General features: G+C 34.7%; 5 protein-coding genes across 5 annotated transcripts in view; 2 read left to right on the forward strand and 3 right to left on the reverse strand.

The window, feature by feature from the left end:
• Positions 1-8,475, reverse strand: part of LOC106136859 (SUN domain-containing ossification factor) — a 69,747-nt gene extending 61,272 nt beyond the window's left edge. Inside the window, exons 1-2 of the mRNA XM_060947268.1 lie at positions 8,177-8,475; positions 7,860-8,096 (exon numbers count right to left, since the gene is read on the reverse strand). Of these exons, the coding sequence (XP_060803251.1) occupies positions 7,860-8,096; positions 8,177-8,235 (296 nt within the window). The 5' untranslated portion in view covers positions 8,236-8,475. The remainder of the gene's footprint in view (positions 1-7,859; positions 8,097-8,176) is intronic.
• A 586-nt stretch (positions 8,476-9,061) lies between these two features.
• Positions 9,062-9,800, forward strand: LOC106143059 (oligosaccharyltransferase complex subunit ostc-A). The gene is made up of 2 exons (XM_013345030.2): positions 9,062-9,299; positions 9,427-9,800. The coding sequence occupies exons 1-2, from the start codon at positions 9,161-9,163 to the stop codon at positions 9,735-9,737; spliced, it is 450 nt and encodes a 149-aa protein (XP_013200484.1). The 5' UTR covers positions 9,062-9,160; the 3' UTR covers positions 9,738-9,800.
• Positions 9,801-10,236: 436 nt separating this feature from the next.
• On the reverse strand, positions 10,237-12,820 carry LOC106143048 (calcium and integrin-binding protein 1). The gene is made up of 5 exons (XM_013345021.2): positions 12,599-12,820; positions 12,369-12,403; positions 11,893-12,140; positions 11,346-11,547; positions 10,237-10,867 (listed from the first exon to the last, which is right to left on the reverse strand). Exons 1-5 carry the CDS (start codon positions 12,647-12,649, stop codon positions 10,846-10,848), a joined length of 558 nt encoding a protein of 185 aa, XP_013200475.1. The 5' UTR covers positions 12,650-12,820; the 3' UTR covers positions 10,237-10,845.
• A 289-nt stretch (positions 12,821-13,109) lies between these two features.
• Positions 13,110-15,219, reverse strand: LOC106142962 (uncharacterized). Its single transcript, XM_013344923.1, has 4 exons — positions 14,826-15,219; positions 14,232-14,462; positions 13,440-13,646; positions 13,110-13,147 (listed from the first exon to the last, which is right to left on the reverse strand). The coding sequence occupies exons 1-4, from the start codon at positions 15,217-15,219 to the stop codon at positions 13,110-13,112; spliced, it is 870 nt and encodes a 289-aa protein (XP_013200377.1).
• Positions 15,220-16,262: 1,043 nt separating this feature from the next.
• LOC106142963 (adenylate kinase isoenzyme 1) lies at positions 16,263-19,700 on the forward strand. The gene is made up of 5 exons (XM_013344924.1): positions 16,263-16,295; positions 17,131-17,352; positions 18,166-18,324; positions 18,949-19,089; positions 19,467-19,700. Exons 1-5 carry the CDS (start codon positions 16,263-16,265, stop codon positions 19,698-19,700), a joined length of 789 nt encoding a protein of 262 aa, XP_013200378.1.
• Positions 19,701-20,593: the final 893 nt, after the last annotated feature.

The raw sequence follows: 20,593 nt of genomic DNA on the forward strand, positions 1-20,593 counted from the left end.
GTATTTAACATATTAATGCGATTCTTGAATTAACATTATGTAACTTTTGCATATTTATAATAGCAACACTGTAATACTCGCTTGGAAAATGAGTGACAGTTTGTTTATTTATGTAAAATAAGTTTTGCAGTAAGTTTTGAATTCGATTCTAACACCTGTAAACTTTCTTTCTGTTTTTTTACCGGTGCCTGTGTATTTACCTATTTGCACTTTGTTTTGTGCTGATAACTTGTCGTTATTTGGAGTTTGGAATCTTCCGTTGAGTCGAGCTTTGTTCTTCCGGATATTCGTGTGATTTTATCATCTGAGATTGGACTCTGACTGTGTTCACTGTGTTGTGCAGATATTTTGAGATAGGACTCCTGTAAAAAGTACCTGATTATTTGAGATAGGAGTCCCAAGTTTGTGTTTGTTTTTGTGAAAGACAGATTTTACTACAAAAGTGCCACGATGTCTTCAGATAAACATTGTTGCGTTCCTGGTTGTAAAGGCAGTGGAGGTATGTTTGAAATATTTTTGTTCCTGTATCAATCTGCCTCTTAATCTTGTGGTTTGATTCCTGGCAAGGCCACAATCGAAAATTGTTATGTTTGCTGGATAGTCAAAAATATTATTGACAGTGATTTATCACTATAAAATTCTTTTCAACTGGGTTTAACAATCATCATACATACATGCATACATATAATCACGTCTATATCCCTTGCGGGGTAGACAGAGCCAACAGTCTTGTAAAGACTGATAGGCCACCTTCAGCTATTGGGCTTTAAGATAGAATTGAGATTCAAATAGTGACAGGTTGCTAGCCCATCGCCTAAAAAAGAATCATGATGATGAGAATATTATGAGATTTAATCCAATCAGGCCACATATAACTTTAAGAAAGTTAGTTGTGAAAACCTCCGGCGATGGGTGCATGGTTGCGAAAGTCATTTCTAGTAAGATAGTTATACAGCGTAGTAGAAGTAGTAGGAAGTTAACACTTCTACCAAAAAATAATTGTATAAAAAAACTAAAAAACTAGGCGTTTTATTGCTAATCAAACTAAAAAATAGAAAATAAATAATAGTTTAAAAAAAACTAAAAAACTACGCTTTATTGCTAATCAAACTAAAAAATAGAAAATAAAATTTAAAGACAAAGGAATTATAAAACAGTAGTAGCAAGTCGAACAATCGGTTATAGTCAATTACCTCGGATTAAAATTATAACAAAATTAAATTTATAAACAAAACAATTTAAATCAGAGTAAAAAGCGTGGGGTGCATTTTACTTCATTTTCATAACTCTCTTGTCATAAATATATGCTTATAGAATGATTTTAATATTTACTACATCAGGCACCCCACGCTTTTTACTCAGATTTCAATTGTTTTGTTTATAAATTTAATTTTGTTATAATTTTAATCCGAGGTAATTGACTATAACCGATTGTTCGACTTGCTACTACTGTTTTATAATTCCTTTGTCTTTAAATTTTATTTTCTATTTTTTAGTTTGATTAGCAATAAAGCGTAGTTTTTTAGTTTTTTTTATTAAACGAAACGTAAGTAGGTACCTAAAGAGATATGAGTCTAGTACATATTTTATAATGTTTCGAATCAAACACACATATAATATAAAATAGCTGTTGACTGCGTTGATAAAAAGTTGTGTGTTTTGACATTTTGGAAAAACAAGAAAAAAGGATCTTCCGCTGGTAGAACATAGCTCCTAACAGGAAAATTGTAACGAATGACGTTTAAATTTGGATATAAAGCGCAGTTTTACATACATCACGCCTTTTTCCCGGAGGGGAAGGCAGAGACTTAATATTTCTACTACAAAATGTTTCGAATTACATATTCGAACCCGGGACCTACTCTGTCACGGACAAGCGCTTCCGCTGGAGGAACATAACTCCTAGCAGGAACACTAGCGGACAATCACAGTACTGCGCAAGATTTTATTCACTCACAATTTTAAATTTTAAAATATAGATTTTCTAAATTATTGTGAATGCTTCCTAGCTTAAAAGCCGTCCATCAAGTCACAAACGAGTAGCTATTGTACAATAAACCAGTTCAGAGACAAAGTTTCCGCCTTTCCACGGGGGCAACTTGCTTATGATAAGCCAGGAAAGTATTGCTTGCTACTGATAAGGTATTGAGTGGGCTTTCTCATTGTAAACAAGGTAGAGTGTTGAGAACCAGAAATTAATGATAGTTATGATTGAAAAGTATTATATTTAAAAGCGAATACTTAGTAAATAATTGCGTTAAACAATTGTTTGTCATGTGCACCCTCTTATAGACCCTCTTGCTAAGTTTGGGAGCCTATCTTCCTCTATATATACTTATTATCATTTACGTGGCCTTTGTGGCGCAGCGGTAGTACGCTTGTCTGTGACACTGGAGGTCCCGATTTCGAATCCCGTCCAGGGCATGATGATAAACGAACTTTCTCTGATTGGTCTTGGATGTTTATCTATATAAGTATCACTACATAGTATAAAACAAAGTCGCTATTTTAGTCTGTTTGTCTGTATGCTTAAATCTTTAAAATTACGCAACGGATTTTGATGCGGTTTTTTGTAACAGGTAGAGTGATTCAAGAGGAAGGTTTTTATGTATAATAACATTTATAATTTTGCACCCGTGCGAAGCCGGGTCGGGTCGCTAGTTTATTATAAAATACAGTATCGTTGAGTTAGTATCTCGTAACACAAGTCTCGAACTTACTTCGAGGCTAACTCAATCTGTGTAATTCCCGTATATATTTATTAATTTATACTAGATTCATACTGGCGCGTTTACATCCTCATCTCTATGGAGAGGACGACCATGTTCCTGTCTTCGTAGCACGGCACGCGTCACGCTGTTTTTATCGCGCGAAAAACTATCGCTATATCGCTTTTTATTAAACACTTGCCGTGTGGTTCCCGGCACCAATAAAAAAAAAGAATAGGACCACTCCATCTCGTTCCCGGGTGCGTATTGTTTGATATAGTAACAAATTATATATTTTCATTTCAATAAAGTTCAAAAGATATAATATTAACTTGACATAATCATTATTGATTATATTCTTAAAAGCTATAATATTCATAAAATTTTCAATTCAAAAAGCATAAATCAATTTTTTATAACGTTTATGAACAATAAATATCACCTGTTATACAACTTGTGCAGTATACATGCCAAAATGTATGCCATTCAAAAAGTATACTATTTAAAATAAATATCAATCAAAATCTATATCAATCAAAATGTATAGAAATCAAAATGTATAACTATTAAAAATACATAACTAATTCGAATTGGCGCAAGCTTATAAACTTTCAATTTCTTGTAAAAAATGCAGAGTAGCTAGGAAAAGGTGCATCATTCAAACAAAGATGTAGGTAATCGAGTTTTATTAGTAAAGAAAACGGAAAGTAAAACAAAAATTAATTAACCTCATAGGATTTTAAAAAACTACAACAAACAAAAGAACTTTGTATGTAAATATTAAGACAAAGTATGAAATAAATAAAAAAAATGTGACATACAAAATACGCGCGCATTTTGTATGTCTGCGCGCGTATTTTCGCGTATCACATTTTTTTATATTTAAATTATATTTTTTCAAAATATTTTTTACTTATGTACATTTATAAGTGAAAAGTTTTGAAAAAAAAATGTATGTAGGTATCACATTTTGTTTATTTATATACCTATTTTTAGGTATCCTGCCTTCTCGCCGAAAATTGTTTAGCGGATTATCACTTGCCAACCAACGGTTCGCCTGATTTTCACTTTGACAACTAACGATTGTCAAATTTTTGTATGATAACGTTTCATTTGGTAGAATTATTGTTAAGCTCATTATTATAATGACAGAACACGTTTCGGGCATTAATCATTTATCAAATCCTTCACTAGGCCAGACAACTTTTAGACGAATAACGTTTCGTCTGTATAACAGTACCCTTTTCGTACATTTATATTTGACGGCCTCTGTGGCGCAGCGGTAGTACGCTTGTCTGTGACACCGGGGGTGGAACGTAGTTGAGGTGAAATCGAAAGAAATCGGTTAGGTTAGGTTAGAACTGCGACCATCAACGCACGAGCCGAGCGAGCGAAGCGAGCGTGCCGCGGCAGCGGCCGGCGAAGTGCCAGAACCGAATCGCTTTTGTTTCACTACACAGGGCACTTGAATATTAGCTACAGTAGAAAAATAATTATATTATTTGTTTTTTCCTTATGTTATTTCCTTAATATATTATTTGGTAAACAATACATAAAATTAAATGAATATTACTCTAACTGAAACGTTCGCTACTTGAAAGTTGGCCTTGTGAAAAGTGTCATTATAAAAGCCAGACCAAACGTACAGTTGGCAATAGTTAAGTTGGGAAATGAAACAAAATTAAGTGATATAGTTGGCAAATGATTATTCCGCGAAATAAAATTCTGCGAAACGTTGATTGGCAAGTGATGATCTGCCAAACGATTTTCGCCGAAAAGGCAGAGAACCCTATTTTTACCTTATTTTGAAAAAAAACTTGTGATACATACAAAATGCGCGCGCATTATAACTACTTTAAGTAAAATAAGTATAATATTACTTTCGTCGGATTGCTATACATTTTTTGCTAGGCGTTCTTTAAAAAGAAATAAGATAATTTATTAGGTATGTATTGAGAATCTTCTACCAATTTAATCGTATAACCAATGATGATTATTCATAATAATATGTATATATAACGTTTATTATATATAAAAACTAATCGATTTGTTAAATTATATAATAATAAAACGGTATATTAAAGGTTTGATATGTTAAATAATTGTTCTAATAAAAGATTTTAGTTTTATTAAACTTATTTCTTTCGATTTTTATCTTATTTGATAATTATACTGACCGAAATTATATGTTTCGTTGATATTTATCTTAAAATATATTTTTTTTGTGTTTATATGTAATATTACTTACCCCTCGTTCCCATGCATGTCGTAAAAGTCGACTGAGGGATAGGCTTATAAACTTGGGATTCTTCTTTTAGGCGATGGGCTAGCAAACTGTCACTATTTGAATCTCATTTCCATCATAAAGCCAAACAGCTGAACGTGGCCTATCAGTCTTTTCAAGACTGTTAGCTCTGTCTACCCCGCAAGGGATATAGACGTGATTATATGTATGTATGTATGTATTAAACACTTAAGTTATGTTGACGTCACAAAATGATACCTCGCTTCCAATTTTGAAAATAAATCGATTCTATTAGGACGAGTGAAACGCGACAACGATAGTTTTTCGCGTTTAAAAACTGCGTCGCGCTTGCCATTGTGTGGGGGCTGGAATGAGTAATTAATGTATAAATTAAGAGACTAAGGTTTTAGGTTGTAACTCCGCGACATCTCCCGGGGAACCTATTTCATATTTATATACTAATATTATAAAGCTGAAGAGTTTGTTTGTTTGTTTGTTTGAACGCGCTAATCTCAGGAAACATTTTTTTTGTGTTGAATAGAACATTTATCGAGGAAGGCTTAAGGCTATATTAACATCACGCTGCAACTATTAGGAGCGAAGAAGTAATGGAAAATGTGAAAAAAAAACGGGGTAAATTATTCATCCTTGAGGGCTTCAATGATGCCCAAAATAACTTTTCCACGCGGACGAAGTCGCGGGCACAGCTAGTTGGATATAAAAGTGATTGGTGGGTAATTGGCTATGTCCATCAACAATTATTAGTTACAATATTAAATCCGTGTGGTTCCTGGCACCAATATAAAAAAGAATAGGACCACTCCATCTCTACTACTACGACGAAAACTACGTCTTTGTAGAATAGTTTTTTATTTTAACCGTAGGCACACAAACGGAAATCGAAAGTTCGTCTAAAAATAAACAGCACTGACCGTGAGGGTTCGTTTTCTTATTGTAAGTAATAGCACCTTTTTGTTATCGTATCTATCAATACATCTATATGATGACGTGTATATCCCTTACGGGGTAGACAGTATCCAGTTATTTCTTATAAACATTTTTTGTAACGTATTTAATAAACCTGAAATACTCGGAATCTATTAGTTATTTATTAAACAAAAGCTTTTGAGCGAAATTCAGAAAAAAGAAAGGAGCTAATGTCACTCCTGATGGGGGTCTATTCTATATCTGTGCCAAATTTCGTGGAAATCAATCCAGCGATTATTTAATTTATTCGTTACAAACATACAAAAATACATATCTTTTCTCTTTATTAATAGTGTGAATATGGATAAATTAAGTAATAGATGAAAATAAAAATATTGAATTGCTGCGGTCGAATAAAATTACTGGGGTCAGTCTGTCCACCCGTAATGTTATTAACCGTTTAATTTTGGAACCCTAAAAATACATTGGAATTTATAGTAAAACCACGCATCAGTATGAAACAAGCACAGATTAAAAATAAAAATAAAAAATTATCTCAATTCCTTATAATTACGAAACCGTCGCCCGGTTATCACCGCGACACGCCCTCGTAAGCGATATAACATGGCAATCTCGTGCGTAACGTTATGAACGGGAATTCTGTGACATACGAGAATGCGGGCCAATAAGCTGTCGACACGAATATAGATCGTGGCTTATACGACATAGATTTTTGCATGGCAATAATAATATTCAATAGAGCGTCGGACGAACTTAAAAAGATTCAAAAGTTCAATGACATTTGACACGGAAAAACGCTCCGGCGCAGAAGTGTAGGTAGAGTAAGTGAATTTGGTTAAATCAACCAAAATTTTTTATGTATACACAGATCTCTTAGCGTAAATTATTAGTGCAGTGAGGCAATGTAGTCCTGAATTCACTTTTAGGCAATGTAATATATTACTAAGATTCAAGTTTATCTAATTATTTACTGTAATTGCCTGAACTCTAAAATGAGACTGTTATTGGAAAAACAATTGTTCTGACACTATGTTGTGTACCTTTGACTGGTTAAGACACATAGTTGATACTGAAGGACGAAATACAAGATCAATATACTAGTCAAGGAATATAAGATGTGTTAAATATAGGGAAAGTAAGTGAACAATCATATATTACATACATACACACATACACAAAATCACGTCTATATCCCTGCAGGTCACCAATTTTTTTAATTTGTGCCCTATAATTCCAGGGAATCAGAGAGAACGAATAAAAAAATTTTTACACAAATAAAAACCTTTTTTTACTGGTCCCAGCACCAATAAAAAAATAATAGGACCACTCTAAGGGATAGGCTTATAAACTATGTATTCTTCTTTTAGGTGAAGGGCTAGCAAACTGTCACTGTCACATTTGAATCTCAATTCTATCATCAAGTCAAAAGATGAACATGGCCTATCAGTTTTTCCAAGACTGTTGGCTCTGCCTACCTTGTAAGGGATATAGATGTGACTATATGTATGTATGTATCCAATGCTAAATTTAATGTTTTTTTATATAAATGTAGATATTTTTGATACATTTACAGCTAGTAGAAAGGAGAATAAAGATATCCTTAATCCCTAATAAACAAAATGACCAATGACAGGCAAAAACAATAATCTTATTAATATGATACAATATCATAAAATATGAAATATTGTAATTTTTGTAACTAAACTGTTTAAATAAAAAAAATACTTTACTATGCAAAAGTTAAATAGGAAATAACCGTAACCGTGCTGACTGTAAATTTATATTTTTTTTTGTTAAAGATTAAGATAACATGCATTGTGAGTAAATCAGAGACATTTCTCAATTTATGTCAAACATTGCACAACTTAATGCTTTTATAAATCATGTGATAAGATGATCATTTTCATATCATTATAAATAAATTCATATTGACATAGTATGTTATAAATCAGACTTACCCATCGGTTGTTACAGAGTTCAAGGACAGTGTCTCAGCAAATATCATCTCATTATCTTGAAATCCTTTGTTTTCTTTGGCTGCCATCTGGCCACTATTTGGCTCATCTGTGGACTCATCCTGTCCAATATCATTTATTTTCTTACTAACGTTATGCAGCCCAGACAAATCAACCGTTACGTCCGCATCGCCCTCGCCTTGTAAAGCATCAGAAACCACCAAGATGAAGAGAGCGCAACTGAAAAATTGTAAAAGAATCAGCAATCTTTCATGAAAATTTTCATATAAGATTTTTGACATTCCAGGTAATTAACTTACCTAGAAATCACTGAAATAGTCAGCAAAGACGTGTATATTAAGCACAACCCGCTCTTCATCGTAAAATTAGTGAAATATCCACAATAAAGTTCATTTTGTGCGCAAAATTAACACATTTTCACAACTCCTTTGAATTTAACTAGAGAACAAATTAAGAAATTTAGTAAATCCACATTTCACAAGCACGTTGAATTTGCACTAAGATTTCACTAATAATAATTAAAACAGCTGCTTGTGTAACGATATGAACGTTAAAAAAGGGGAACTCACTTTTTCCAATTTTACAACTAAAGACAAATTATAATTTTGACAGCTGTAACATGAAGTTCTAAAATAGCTCTTCGATGAGATTGGTGGAGAATGAATACTTTTTCCAAAATCTTTGAAACAGCCAATCAGAATAAGACATTTAGTAAACGGACTGAACGTTCATTGGTTGAGAAAACAAAGGTCGACTAACACGTTCCTTTTTAGGCATACGTTTGAAAACATATACATATAGGTAACCGTATTGATCTTAAACAGAGCTAATTTATGCTTATATAAATGAACATGAAATTACTGGCTTGACGAGGGTGCCTTATTATGACATATTATTCTTAACTCAGCATTGTATACCAAAAACAAAATAGAAATTACACTGAAACTATGACTATTCTGATCGGTTGTGTTATTGCATGCCTGTTGTGTATGCATACAGTGAAATACAGAACATGTAGCCATTTTTGCGATATTTTATAAGTGAAACATATTATTAGTATGAACTAAATTGAGAACCACTTTTATTGGATTGCACATGTTCACTTATTCCGTGCATATGAAAAACCCCGTCCAGGCGTAAATCAAACTATATAAATTAGTAAACTGTCATTGTCATAACATGCGCTAACTGTCATCGACGTCAACATTAGTCGTTTCGTTTCGTTTAGGTTCCGTTGTAAAGGGTTCGTTAAATTCGCCGGAGAATTTATAATTTCTTTTAAAATGGAATCACTATTTGCCTTGCCTTTTACTGTACTCGAAATACCCAATATAAAAATCAAGAAGCCAACATGGTTGCAGCCACCATCGGCAATGACCACTTTTTCATTGGTTTTGTTATCATATTTTTTGGTCACCGGAGGTTAGTGTTTCATCTTATAGCATTCTTATCAGATTTTTTGTTTTTCTTTTCGCTGGCTTATTAGTTTATTGTGAAATAAGCAATCCGTTACCTGCGCAAAGAAACTTACGAAGATTTCCACTTGCAGGTATTATCTATGATGTGATAGTGGAACCGCCCAGTGTGGGATCAACGACAGATGAGCATGGACACAGCAGACCCGTTGCGTTCATGCCTAACAGAGTTAATGGCCAGTACATTATGGAAGGCTTGGCGTCGAGTTTTCTTTTTTCACTTGGAGGACTCGGCTTCATTATTCTGGACCGCACACACAACCCAACGACGCCAAAATTAAACCGAATCTTGCTCATATCTGTAGCTTTCTTGTGTATACTTGTGTCCTTCTTCACCACCTGGATTTTCATGAGGATGAAACTACCAGGTTACTTGCAGAACTAAATCTGCTTTTATTTAGAATTATAAGTTATACTTCTGATTTTAATAAATATTTTTATATTTGAATTGTGTTTTTGAAACATGGACCTATAAATCTATAAGGTAACTGAATGTTTAACTAAAGTGGCAAGTGGAAAGATATCTCTGCCTTCCCCTGCGGGAGAGATTTTATGAATGTCTGACTATACATACAGAAAATAGCAGAGATTATAATACAGACAAGGTTCACAGTTGTTAAACTTTGACGGCCGCAAGGATGAACTTTAGGGTGATGTGTAACCATAATTGTGTAGTTTCTAAAAGTAGTAAACGGACAGGAGAGATTACATACAAAGAATGTTTTTACTTGCCACAAGGCATACTTTTTGCACTTCATTCCCTCTTCCCAAAAAATAAACGTTCTTAGCTAAGTCATGTAGTAATTTAAAAATTGAATTGAAAGGTCACTTTTCTTTAATAAATATTTATTTCACAGTATAAAATTTGTCTAGTTACACATTTCAAACATAAAATACACAATTATATTTAAATAAGAGATTCACTTTCACTTACTTATTTAAATAAAGTAAAAAAAAATAGGAAGACATTTATTGAGATTACATTTTACTTTGACTACTTATCACCATCACATAAAATTATTTTTAGGTACCTAATGTTAAACATTGTAAAATTACATTGTAGAAATGCATTGTTAATTGAGATTTAATGACTTGTACTTGAGAAATATAAAAAATTTAAACCTAGGTACTTAGGTAGTTCACAAAATTTAAAAATTATTGATTAATACAACATAAATATGATTTAGTCTCTCCTTTTAAGCCTGTTCACAAGGCTCCATGTGTAAAATGATTATTAAGTGATTCTAATTTTTTCTGTGGTAAATATTTGAGAGGTTCTTATTTGGCAGTGTTGTGGTATAAACTTTAATAAACAGTCTTATAAGATATCCAAAGTAAAGCCTGCTTCCATTTCACATCACTATAGTCCACGGCTCATTTGTGCTTAAGCTTATATAAAGAATTTTTAAAATACTCAATTCAAATCTGCTGTGTGAATGTTGCCACCTCCAAATCCGCAAGTTACTATGGTTAGGTTCAGTCAACTACAAAATTTACAACCTTATCCGGAATGAACTGAAACAAAAAAAAATATATTTTAACTACTCATGGAAAATCCAAATTTTAATAGATTATAAGAATACCCCCCCTGTTTACCCCACTAGCAAATTTTATGGCCATCTTATTTTTTTTTAAAACTACTTGTTCTAGGTGCATCCTGTTGAAAGGTCTGAGATTGAATAATACATACATACATACATACATATAGTCACGTCCATATCCCTAGCGGGGTAGACAGAGCCAACAGTCTTGCAAAGACTGAATGGCCACGTTCAGCTATTTGGCTTAATGATAGAATTGAGATTCAAATAGTGACAGGTTGCTGGCCCCTCGCCTAAAAATAAGAATCCCAAGTTTGTAAGCCTATCCCTTAGTCGCCTTCTACGACATCCATGGGAAAGAGATGGAGTAGTCCTATTCTTTTTTGGTATTGGTGCCTGGAACCACACAGGACAGATTGAACAATGCATGCAAAGAGGGAATAAAAACTTACTGGCAGAAATCAGAGCTTTTGTCTATGATATGTTCAAACTCTGCAAATGACAAGGCGCCGTCATCATCAAGGTCGGCCTCCTCTAGCACGTTCTGCACCAACTGCTGTATTTCCGAGTCACTCAGCTTCAGGTCCGGACCGCATAGTCTCTCTATCACCTCTCGGAGATCAGACACGCCGATCATGTCATCACCATCAAAATCTGAGAAATTTAATATGACACATTAGTCTTTTGTCATATAATTAATATTGAATAATAGATTTACATAATTAATAGAAGATCATTGAGTAGCTCAGCAAGATAGATATATATAATATGTATTAAAGCATTTTTTAAAATTCTATTTGTCTATGCATTTTTTTAATATAGTTTACAATTAGTACAATGTCTAAATAACCTAATGAACTACATAAACAAATTTAAAAAACTATGAAAGGATTTTTTGTATGCTAGTAATATTTTTATTCATGTTCATACAGTTGATTGCATATTATTATATAACCTGTGCTACAGTTATATACAAAGTTCATTCTTAAAAGAACTCACCAAATATTCTAAAAGCATGTTCAGCTTTGACCGCTTTTGGTGCCATCTCACTGAACACCGACATCATATCGAGGAAGTCTTCAAAGGTGCAGTCTCCGTCATTACTCGAACTGAATACCTTGCAGATCCTGTCGCGAAATGGGTTGACCCTTAGTTCGGGGTATTGTAGGATTTTAGCCATTGGCAGCTTGGCATTCTTGTTGTGGCCCACTTTTTCTGGGGCAAGCGCTTTGAATTTCTGATGTGCACTGAAAATAAAATCACATTTTTAATAATAAAACTGCACTTCAATGCCTATTGTAATAAGTTCACATTTGGGATAGTACAGAACATAGTAGGCTATTTTAATAGAGTGACTTAAAAGTAATTTTATCTTATACACATGAATACCAAAACATATAAGAGAAGTGTGTAAGAAACATGAAGTTTGATTAAAGAGAAATAGATTAATATTGAGGTATGCAGTGGCTACTTACTATAACACTTCCTTCTTTGTGAAATACGTGAGATCCTGCAAATTAAAGCTTAATTGATTAGTCATACTCATTGCTAGAATTAGTGAAGAGCTGGCTATGTATATTCTTTGGGTGGGGCTTTCATTACAAACTGTAATCTTTGTAATTAGGTATTTGATCAATACAAATACATGTTACACAAAAAAAAACAGCAGTAAAGTAAATATGATAGAATAATAAATAGTAATTACCTCGTAATCTTGGAGTTCTTCTTCTGTAAATTGGCTCTTGCCCTGCCCCATATTAATGGGTTGGAATAAAGTTTATTTTCACAGCTAAGCTTTATGGCTTTCTTAACAATTATACTAAATAGCAAAGAATATGTATCTACCTAATTCGCTATATAATTTACTTTTCTAAATCCGCAAAAAAATACAATCGACATAAACAACAACCCATAAAAACACGACTGACTGTGATGTGACTGACCTGTGACGGACCTGACACTTTGAAAGACATTGACAGATAAAAAGTTTTGTAAGTTAAAAAAGAAACAAAGATCAAAAATTTTATAAGCGATACCTTACCAAAATTAAATACAACTTCAAATCAAACTTGAATTATTTATTTATTGTTAAACTGCAGTAAGTACATAGTGTACGATTCGTCAGTACGATGAACTTATGAAGTATTTCTTAATAAAATATCACAACTCCTTCATAAATGATGCGGTTAAACCTTGATGACCTCCATATGATCGTCTCAATTTTTAACAGTATGATCTGTTTCAGGATCTGCAACTGATATATATCAAAATAATATACGTTAATATATATATACATTTAAGCAGGATAGAAAGTAACTTTGTTCAAATAAGTACCTATTGTGACTCTGAGTTAGCCCCGTGTGCCTTCATTAGGTACCTACTTATACTATTACTACTACTATAGGTACTATTGCTATTCGGTAGACTTATTTCAAAAATATTTAAGAGAGCCGAAAATTCGGTCCTAGCCAGAATTATAGCCTAGCCTATTGCCGAGTATATTATTATTAGCCCATATAGCTAGGCTTACCTACTTATAAAATTACCTTTAGTCATATTTTTGGAAAGGAAAATCGACCTCCTTTTATAAGGTCCTCCGGGGAGCAGTTCACACAAAACCGGATATGTTTTGTTGCAAGAAGTTGACTTCCAGGTCTTCTGCCGGGTGAGGACAACACAGTCGAACTTGTTGAAATACCTTCGAGGATGGCCAGGTGACCAAGCGCGGTATGACGTGCATTCTAAAGAGTTCCCTGAAATTAATAGATATGGTTTATTATGTTTTTTTAATCCTCCCTGACACATTCTTGCACATGATTTTATGGAGGGGTAGGTATAAACTACATCTTTCTCATTCTTCTCTAGTATAAAACAATTGTTGACTCCAAAAAGACTTCAAATCATTACCAGAATCTTTTTAGCATTTTTCCTGGCTACAATCTTGACCGTAATTTTAGGCACTCCTCAGGCTTGGGCGGTTGATGACATGAGGATTTTTTTTGATAAAAGTAATCTTATTTCTAACTAGCGGCCCGCCCCGGCTTCGCACGGGTGGACATATTTTTGTGTTTTATATTTTGAAATAAATTTATTTCAAAACAAATTTATGCCTATGTCACTTTTGAAGGTCTATTCTATATCTATGCCAAATTTTATCAAAATCGGACCAGAAGTTTTTGAGTTTATTCCACACAAACATACAAAAATACAAATCTTTCCTCTTTATTATTAGTGTGGATGTGGATGTGGATGTGGATACCTACCTATCTTTTATGGTGCAATAATAATCTTACCAATCGGTTCACATAAAAACAATACCATTAACTGTGAGTACTAACCGTTTACTCCATAGAAAACGCTCTCATTCTTCCTCCTCATCCCCACCAGCGCCGCGTCCACACTGGCTCCGGCCAGCAGTTGCGCCAGCGCATCGGTTCTCTGTTCGCTTGTGACGTCAGCGAGGACACCGCTGATGTTCCGACATTGCTGCTGTCCATCTGTGTAGTTGTACTTCTGGGAGATAAGGAAAAACATGCCGGTTGCCGGAACGCAGGTTGAGTTCAAATTTGCTGGAATCATAGTGAGAGGAAATCTGTTATTTTAATCAGTATTATTAATTAATTCATAAATTTAAGCTCAGCTACCGGCTCATCCACTTACCACAGAGACAATTAACGTAGATCTCTTCTTCCCTTACGGGTAGATAGAGCTAATAATTATGGCTACAAGAACATTTGATTCAGACAAAAGAAAAACTGACAGAATGTTACTTAAACACCAAAAATAAATAAGATTCGCAGTCTTAATAATTTACGCGGGAAGAGAACATACACACACAAGAGAGAAAGAGATACACACATTTAGTTTTTCCCTTCGCTACGAAACCAGCGTAGTCAGCAATATATTTTTGTCAAATTAAATGTGTAACTTACGTAATGGCTTAGCATAGAGACTGTAATAATCAAATCTAGTGTCATTTATCAACGAGAGGCCTCCATCAGCTTCAGCACATTTCAGCACCTCGCAAGTATACTCCAAAGGTTCCTTCATCATCTTTACAGCTTCTGGGGGACTAAAGTTCAAAGACAGAGCCTTCTTCTCAATTGCTAACCTTAAACAGCTGATCAAAGATGTATACTTCGCCTTGGCTGTTATACCGAGCTTGGATTTGTAACATTTCTCCATGAGGTGGTATTTCGGGACTATTGGCGGAGAATTACTGGAACATTTTGTGTTGGCTTCGATTTGTAGGTTTATTGCGACGAAGATGAAAACAGTAGTCCATTTGTATAAAATTTTCTTGGATTTTTGATACGTAATTTGCATTTTGCATCAAAACTCCTGGAACTGGGTAAGTATGTAACGACCCTTTATCTTACCAAATAGATTGAAAGAACTACGTAGGTACTTGATAACAGTAGTGATCACTTTGACTGATTTGGGAATTTTATTCCAATTGTAAAAGAGTCACTTTCATCATTTAGTTGATTACCCATTCATCTTTGATGATACCGACTAAACTCTTCTAGGTTTAAAAATATCCCACAACTAGGTAAGCCTAATAATTTTTGTTTTGTTTATTTTTGGGGTTCGTTCGTTATTTAAATTTGTGTTTAACCGTTACAATTAAAAAACATTTTTTCAAAGTTACTTAACAATTCTGTAGTTAATATTTCATGTTAAAACATTAATTCAAATATAACATGAACAGTTTTAACGAGTTGACTGGCTGAATAACTATGATACAATCATTGAGCCACAGCTGGTGATGTAAAGTTAATTTCTATAATGTCGGATACGTTTGACAGGTAACTGCTTAGAGCATTGTTAGTTGACAAAATAATTAATTTGCCCTCCGATTTTCTAGTATAATCATTTCATTCAAACCATCACTGATTTTGCTGTCGTTGTACCGTGTCGGTCCCCACACTGTATTAGGAACTTCATCAATTTTCCGTTAATTTCGTAAGAGAGACTTAGGGAACGAGTACTTCGTTCACGAATTTGAAATTGCCTGTATTGATGACAATCGCCTGACTTCGTAGAAAGTTAAACCAATATAAAATTTAAAACAATGTTATACTTATTATTGAAAAAAATTCTTCAATCCTCTTGCCGTATACAATCGATTATGAAGTAAATATCTATCTATATACCTAAAAATGTTTGTGTATATCTAAGTATTTAAAATACTGTCCATAAATAAATAATACCTTCGTCGAAGGGAAATAAATTCGAAAAACTGCCAAAAATCTATACGTCCATTCAAACAATTGTCATTTATTTGAAGATGTCTTACTCTCAAAAAATAATCGGAAATAATTAATTTTATAGACATAATTATCTAAGTTTTATATAATTTTGACAAAATGGGGTGCGTCTTTTCTAGGAAATCTGATGAGGTATGATCGATTTTTCAGTTTTTTTTTTGAGTCGACTCTGCACTGTGTGTTACTGTTACTAATGGTTACCTAAATACGAGTACTATCTACTTGACTCTTTCACTTGTTATAGAGTCAAGTAGATAGTATATGCTTCGCCACTATTTTTCTCTTACGAAGTCAATCCAACTCTTCATCACATTCACTAGTAAAGCTTCTTAGTTCACGGTTTTCCAATGTAATAAGTACTATATAGGGATTTGGCACCTACGTTATGAACCCAAACATCACAGAAAGATCCAGTTATTGCTTTTGTCTTTTGAGAAAATGTTTTGTTTGTTTGTTTGTAATATCATTATTGCATAGAAATTTACACAGTAACAAGAAAATAGTAAGTAGTTATAAAAGAAACAAATCACTTGCAATGGCGGACTTATCCCATGAAGGGATCTCTTCCAGTCAACCGGCAAACAATAAAGGAAATAGATAATTCAGTAAAAAAGGGGCAAGTCACAGTTATTAGCAACAATATAATAATATAAGGCTAAGGTCTTGGTTAAATAAGGGAAATGGAATAATAGAGTGGTCCTATTTTTTTTTATTTCGATTCCGTAATACACGCGCCGTGTGGTTCCCCACGAAGCGTGTATTATTCGAAATTATCACTACATAGTATAAAACAAAGTCGCTATTTTAGTCTGTTTGTCTGTATGCTTAAATCTTTACGCAACGGATTTTGATGCGGTTTTTTGTAACAGGTAGAGTGATTCAAGAGGAAGGTTTTTATGTATAATAACATTAATTTTGCACCCGTGCGAAGCCAGGGTGGGTCGCTAGTTAAATAATAAAATTACAGGAGACGGCGCACTATGACATGACGCCAATACGTCACCTGCCCGTCATATTTGTCAACGGGGTACCAGGGGCGGGGAACCAGACGGTGGCGCAGACCATATCCAACATAACTGGGTACACCATGATAAGGCCAGGCGACCTGGTGAGGGCTGAAGCGGCTAAGGACACGCCGAGGGGTCGGCTTATAGCGGACAAACTACAGGCGCAGGAGGAGTTACCCGAGGTTTAACATACATACATATCACGTCACGATATGTCCCTTGTGAGGTAGACAGAGCCAACAGTCTTGGAAACACTGATAGGCAACGTTCAGCTATTTGGCTTTATGATAGAATTGAGATTCAAATAGTGACGGGTTGTTAGCTCATCGTCTTAAAAAGAATCCCAAGTGTGTGTAAGCCTATCGCAGTTTTTACAAGTTTCTTCTAAATTTATTTACTTCTAGACCTAGGTATTTATTATCGTTAATGGTTCAGGTATATCTGGTTTGGATACAAGGCTACAAATGGGCGAATCACTCATCCATTTTAGAGCAAATTTGATGTCTGGCGTGGAGTCTTAAAATCTAAAGTCAGAACACATAAAAATGCGCGATCCAACTTCTACGAAGAGCTTTAAGTAGAAATATTCTCTCGTATAATCAGCTGTGCCCGCGACTTCGTCCGCGTGGAAGAGTTATTACGGGCATCATTGACTATGAATAATTTTCCCGTTATTTTTTTTGACCTTTTCCTTTACTCCTTAAAGTTGCAGCGTGATGTTATATAGCCTAAAGCCTTCTTCTATAAATGGTCTATTCGATGCAAATAGAATTTTTCAATTCGGACCTATAGTTCCTGAGATTAGCGCGTTCAAACAAACAAACTCTTCAGCTTTATAATATTAGTATAGATATACGAGAGATTATCTCTACTTATATAATAGGCAATAATAATATACCTAGTAGTTAAGCAACTACGAAAATGTTTACTTCACTCAATACCAATCGTCTCAAGTAAATTACTTGCATATAAACTAATTAAACGTCACTCCACAGCAATTAACAGTAGACCTTATAAAGGAGACGATGCTGTCACACCAGGATGCTACAGGATTCATCTTAGTGGGCTTCCCGAAGAACCCCAGGATGTCGAACATTTTCAATCGGCAAGTCAAGTGGCCGGAGAAGATTGTGGCGTTGGAAGTAGATAATGAGGTAAGTCTTTCTCCTTTTACCCTTGGCGCGTCCGAATTCTTGACTCCGAAACTTCATAGACTTCCTGAGTCAGGGTTTTGGACTGGCAATGCGTTAAAAGAGTTAATTTGTACAGTTTCAGCTATAGTTTAAGTCATATCTGAAAGGAGAGGGACCATGAAAAAGCCTAGCTACTTCTTGTTGGTCTTGTATAGCCATATACCGAAACTAATTTTACCGTGTGGTTCCCGGCACCAGTACAAAAAAGAATAGGACCACTCCATCTCTTTCCCATGGATATCGTAAAAGGCAACTAAGGGATAGGCTTACAAACTTGGGATTCTTTTTTAGGCGATGGGTTAGCAACCTGTCACTATTTGAATCTCAATTCTATCATTAAGCCAAATAGCTGAACGTGGCATATCAATCTTTTCAAGACTGTTGGCTCTGTCCACCCCACAAGTGATACGACGTGACCATATGTATGTATGTTATTTTACTGCAGTTTGGCTAATTAATTCTGTTAATTATAACTACTAGAAGTGAAAAGGGAATATCCCATCGATTAGGAAAAATGGACGTGACGGAAATGGCGGATAATATGTTCTGGGAAACTGATGTCATAAAAATTATTTATTTTTCCAGGTGGCGGCAACTAGATTACAGAACAAACTGTCTGAGCTCGGCAGGCCGGAGTCCGAGATCAATGCGGCGCGGGACATTATACGGGAGGCGGCGCACAAAGTGAAGAACGTCCACAAAAGATTTGGTGGACATGTCGTCACGGTTAGTTTTGGAAACTTGTCTGAGATTGTAAAGAGGAGCCATGTATATAACATACATACAATACATACATACGGTCACGTCTATATCTCTAGCGGGGTAGACAGAGTCTTGAAAAGATTGATATGCCACGTTCAGCTATTTGGCTTAATGATAGAATTGAGATTCAAATAGTGACAGGTTGCTAGCCCATCGCCTAAAAAAGAATCCCAAGTTTGTGAGCCTATCCCTTAATCGCCTTTTACGACATCCATGGGAAAGAGATGGAGTGGTCCTATTCTTTTTTTTTTCGAATGATGCCGGAAACTACACGGCAAACACATGTAGATAACAAAGTATTAATTGCTTTTCGGAACGATAACCTAAATTTCTTTCTACAGCTGGACAGCACAGGGAACCCCAAGGCTCTAGCGTCGACCCTTAAAGAGATCCTATCCGACACCATCGACAAATCCAACAAAATGGCGGCCAAGAGACCTCCGTGCGCAGCGTCAGCTCCCAACATGAACGTGAACCCCGCGACGGCACCCAGGGAGTGCCCCATAGCCCCACCACCACAGATTTTGCCGGCCTCGGAGACCCCCACGGCGGATTCGGGGGGCGAAGTCGTTTGAGTGATTTTGTAGCGTAATTTGTTAATTTTATTTTGCTATAATGTTATTCAATACAGGTTTTATTTTTGTGGACTTTTTTGTTTTATTGTAAGATGTTATTTTTGATTATTTTTACGCTCGCTTCGTCCGCGTGAAAAGTGCCCTATATATTTATCCGTTCTTACTCCACACGGAGATGCTTTGTTTGAGGGATATATTTTGATGTTATAAATATGTAAGTAAGTAGTGAAATCACATATGTACTTATGTACTTTGACAATATATTTTGGAAAAAAGTTTGTATAAAACCTTGAACGCACAGGCCAGTCCTAAAAAGTAAGAACAGGGTGACCATAGTGTCGTTGATCCTGTTGGTCCATAGATCATATAAGAAAAGAATCTTTACCTATATTGTCTAGGTTTAAAGTAAAAAAATATATTTCGAATAAGTTCCTTTGTAGTTGAAGGTAGGAAGAAGTTTTTTTTATAATAAAAAAAGAATTGTAAGGTGAACAACCACTAGATACATTATCAAGAGTAATGAACGTCGAATAACTCAACATATATACAGATTGGAAGATAATTACGGCAGGTATCAATAAACTTGTCTCATGTTCTTCTGTTAAGGTTTTGTAAGGCCTCATAGAAATATAAAAGTATCTACTACCTTGGTATTATAGACATATCGAAAGCGGTATCGTTTGTTGTGTGACTCACTGTACAATTTCAATCTACCTGCTCATGGAAAAAAAAAAACTGAAAATAAAAAGACCTCTTTTTATTTTTCAAATAAAGTTTTGAAAATTAATGGCCGGTAAGAAAATTCTTTTTTTGTAAATTTCAAAGTTTTAATCATCGTGACAAACGACAACGACGTCTGTCGTTTGTCACAAAAGCGCAACGATTTTCGAAAC

The sequence above is a fragment of the Amyelois transitella genome, chromosome 2 (assembly GCF_032362555.1).
Source record: "Amyelois transitella isolate CPQ chromosome 2, ilAmyTran1.1, whole genome shotgun sequence".
In the NCBI taxonomy this organism is placed as follows: Eukaryota; Metazoa; Arthropoda; class Insecta; order Lepidoptera; family Pyralidae; genus Amyelois; species Amyelois transitella.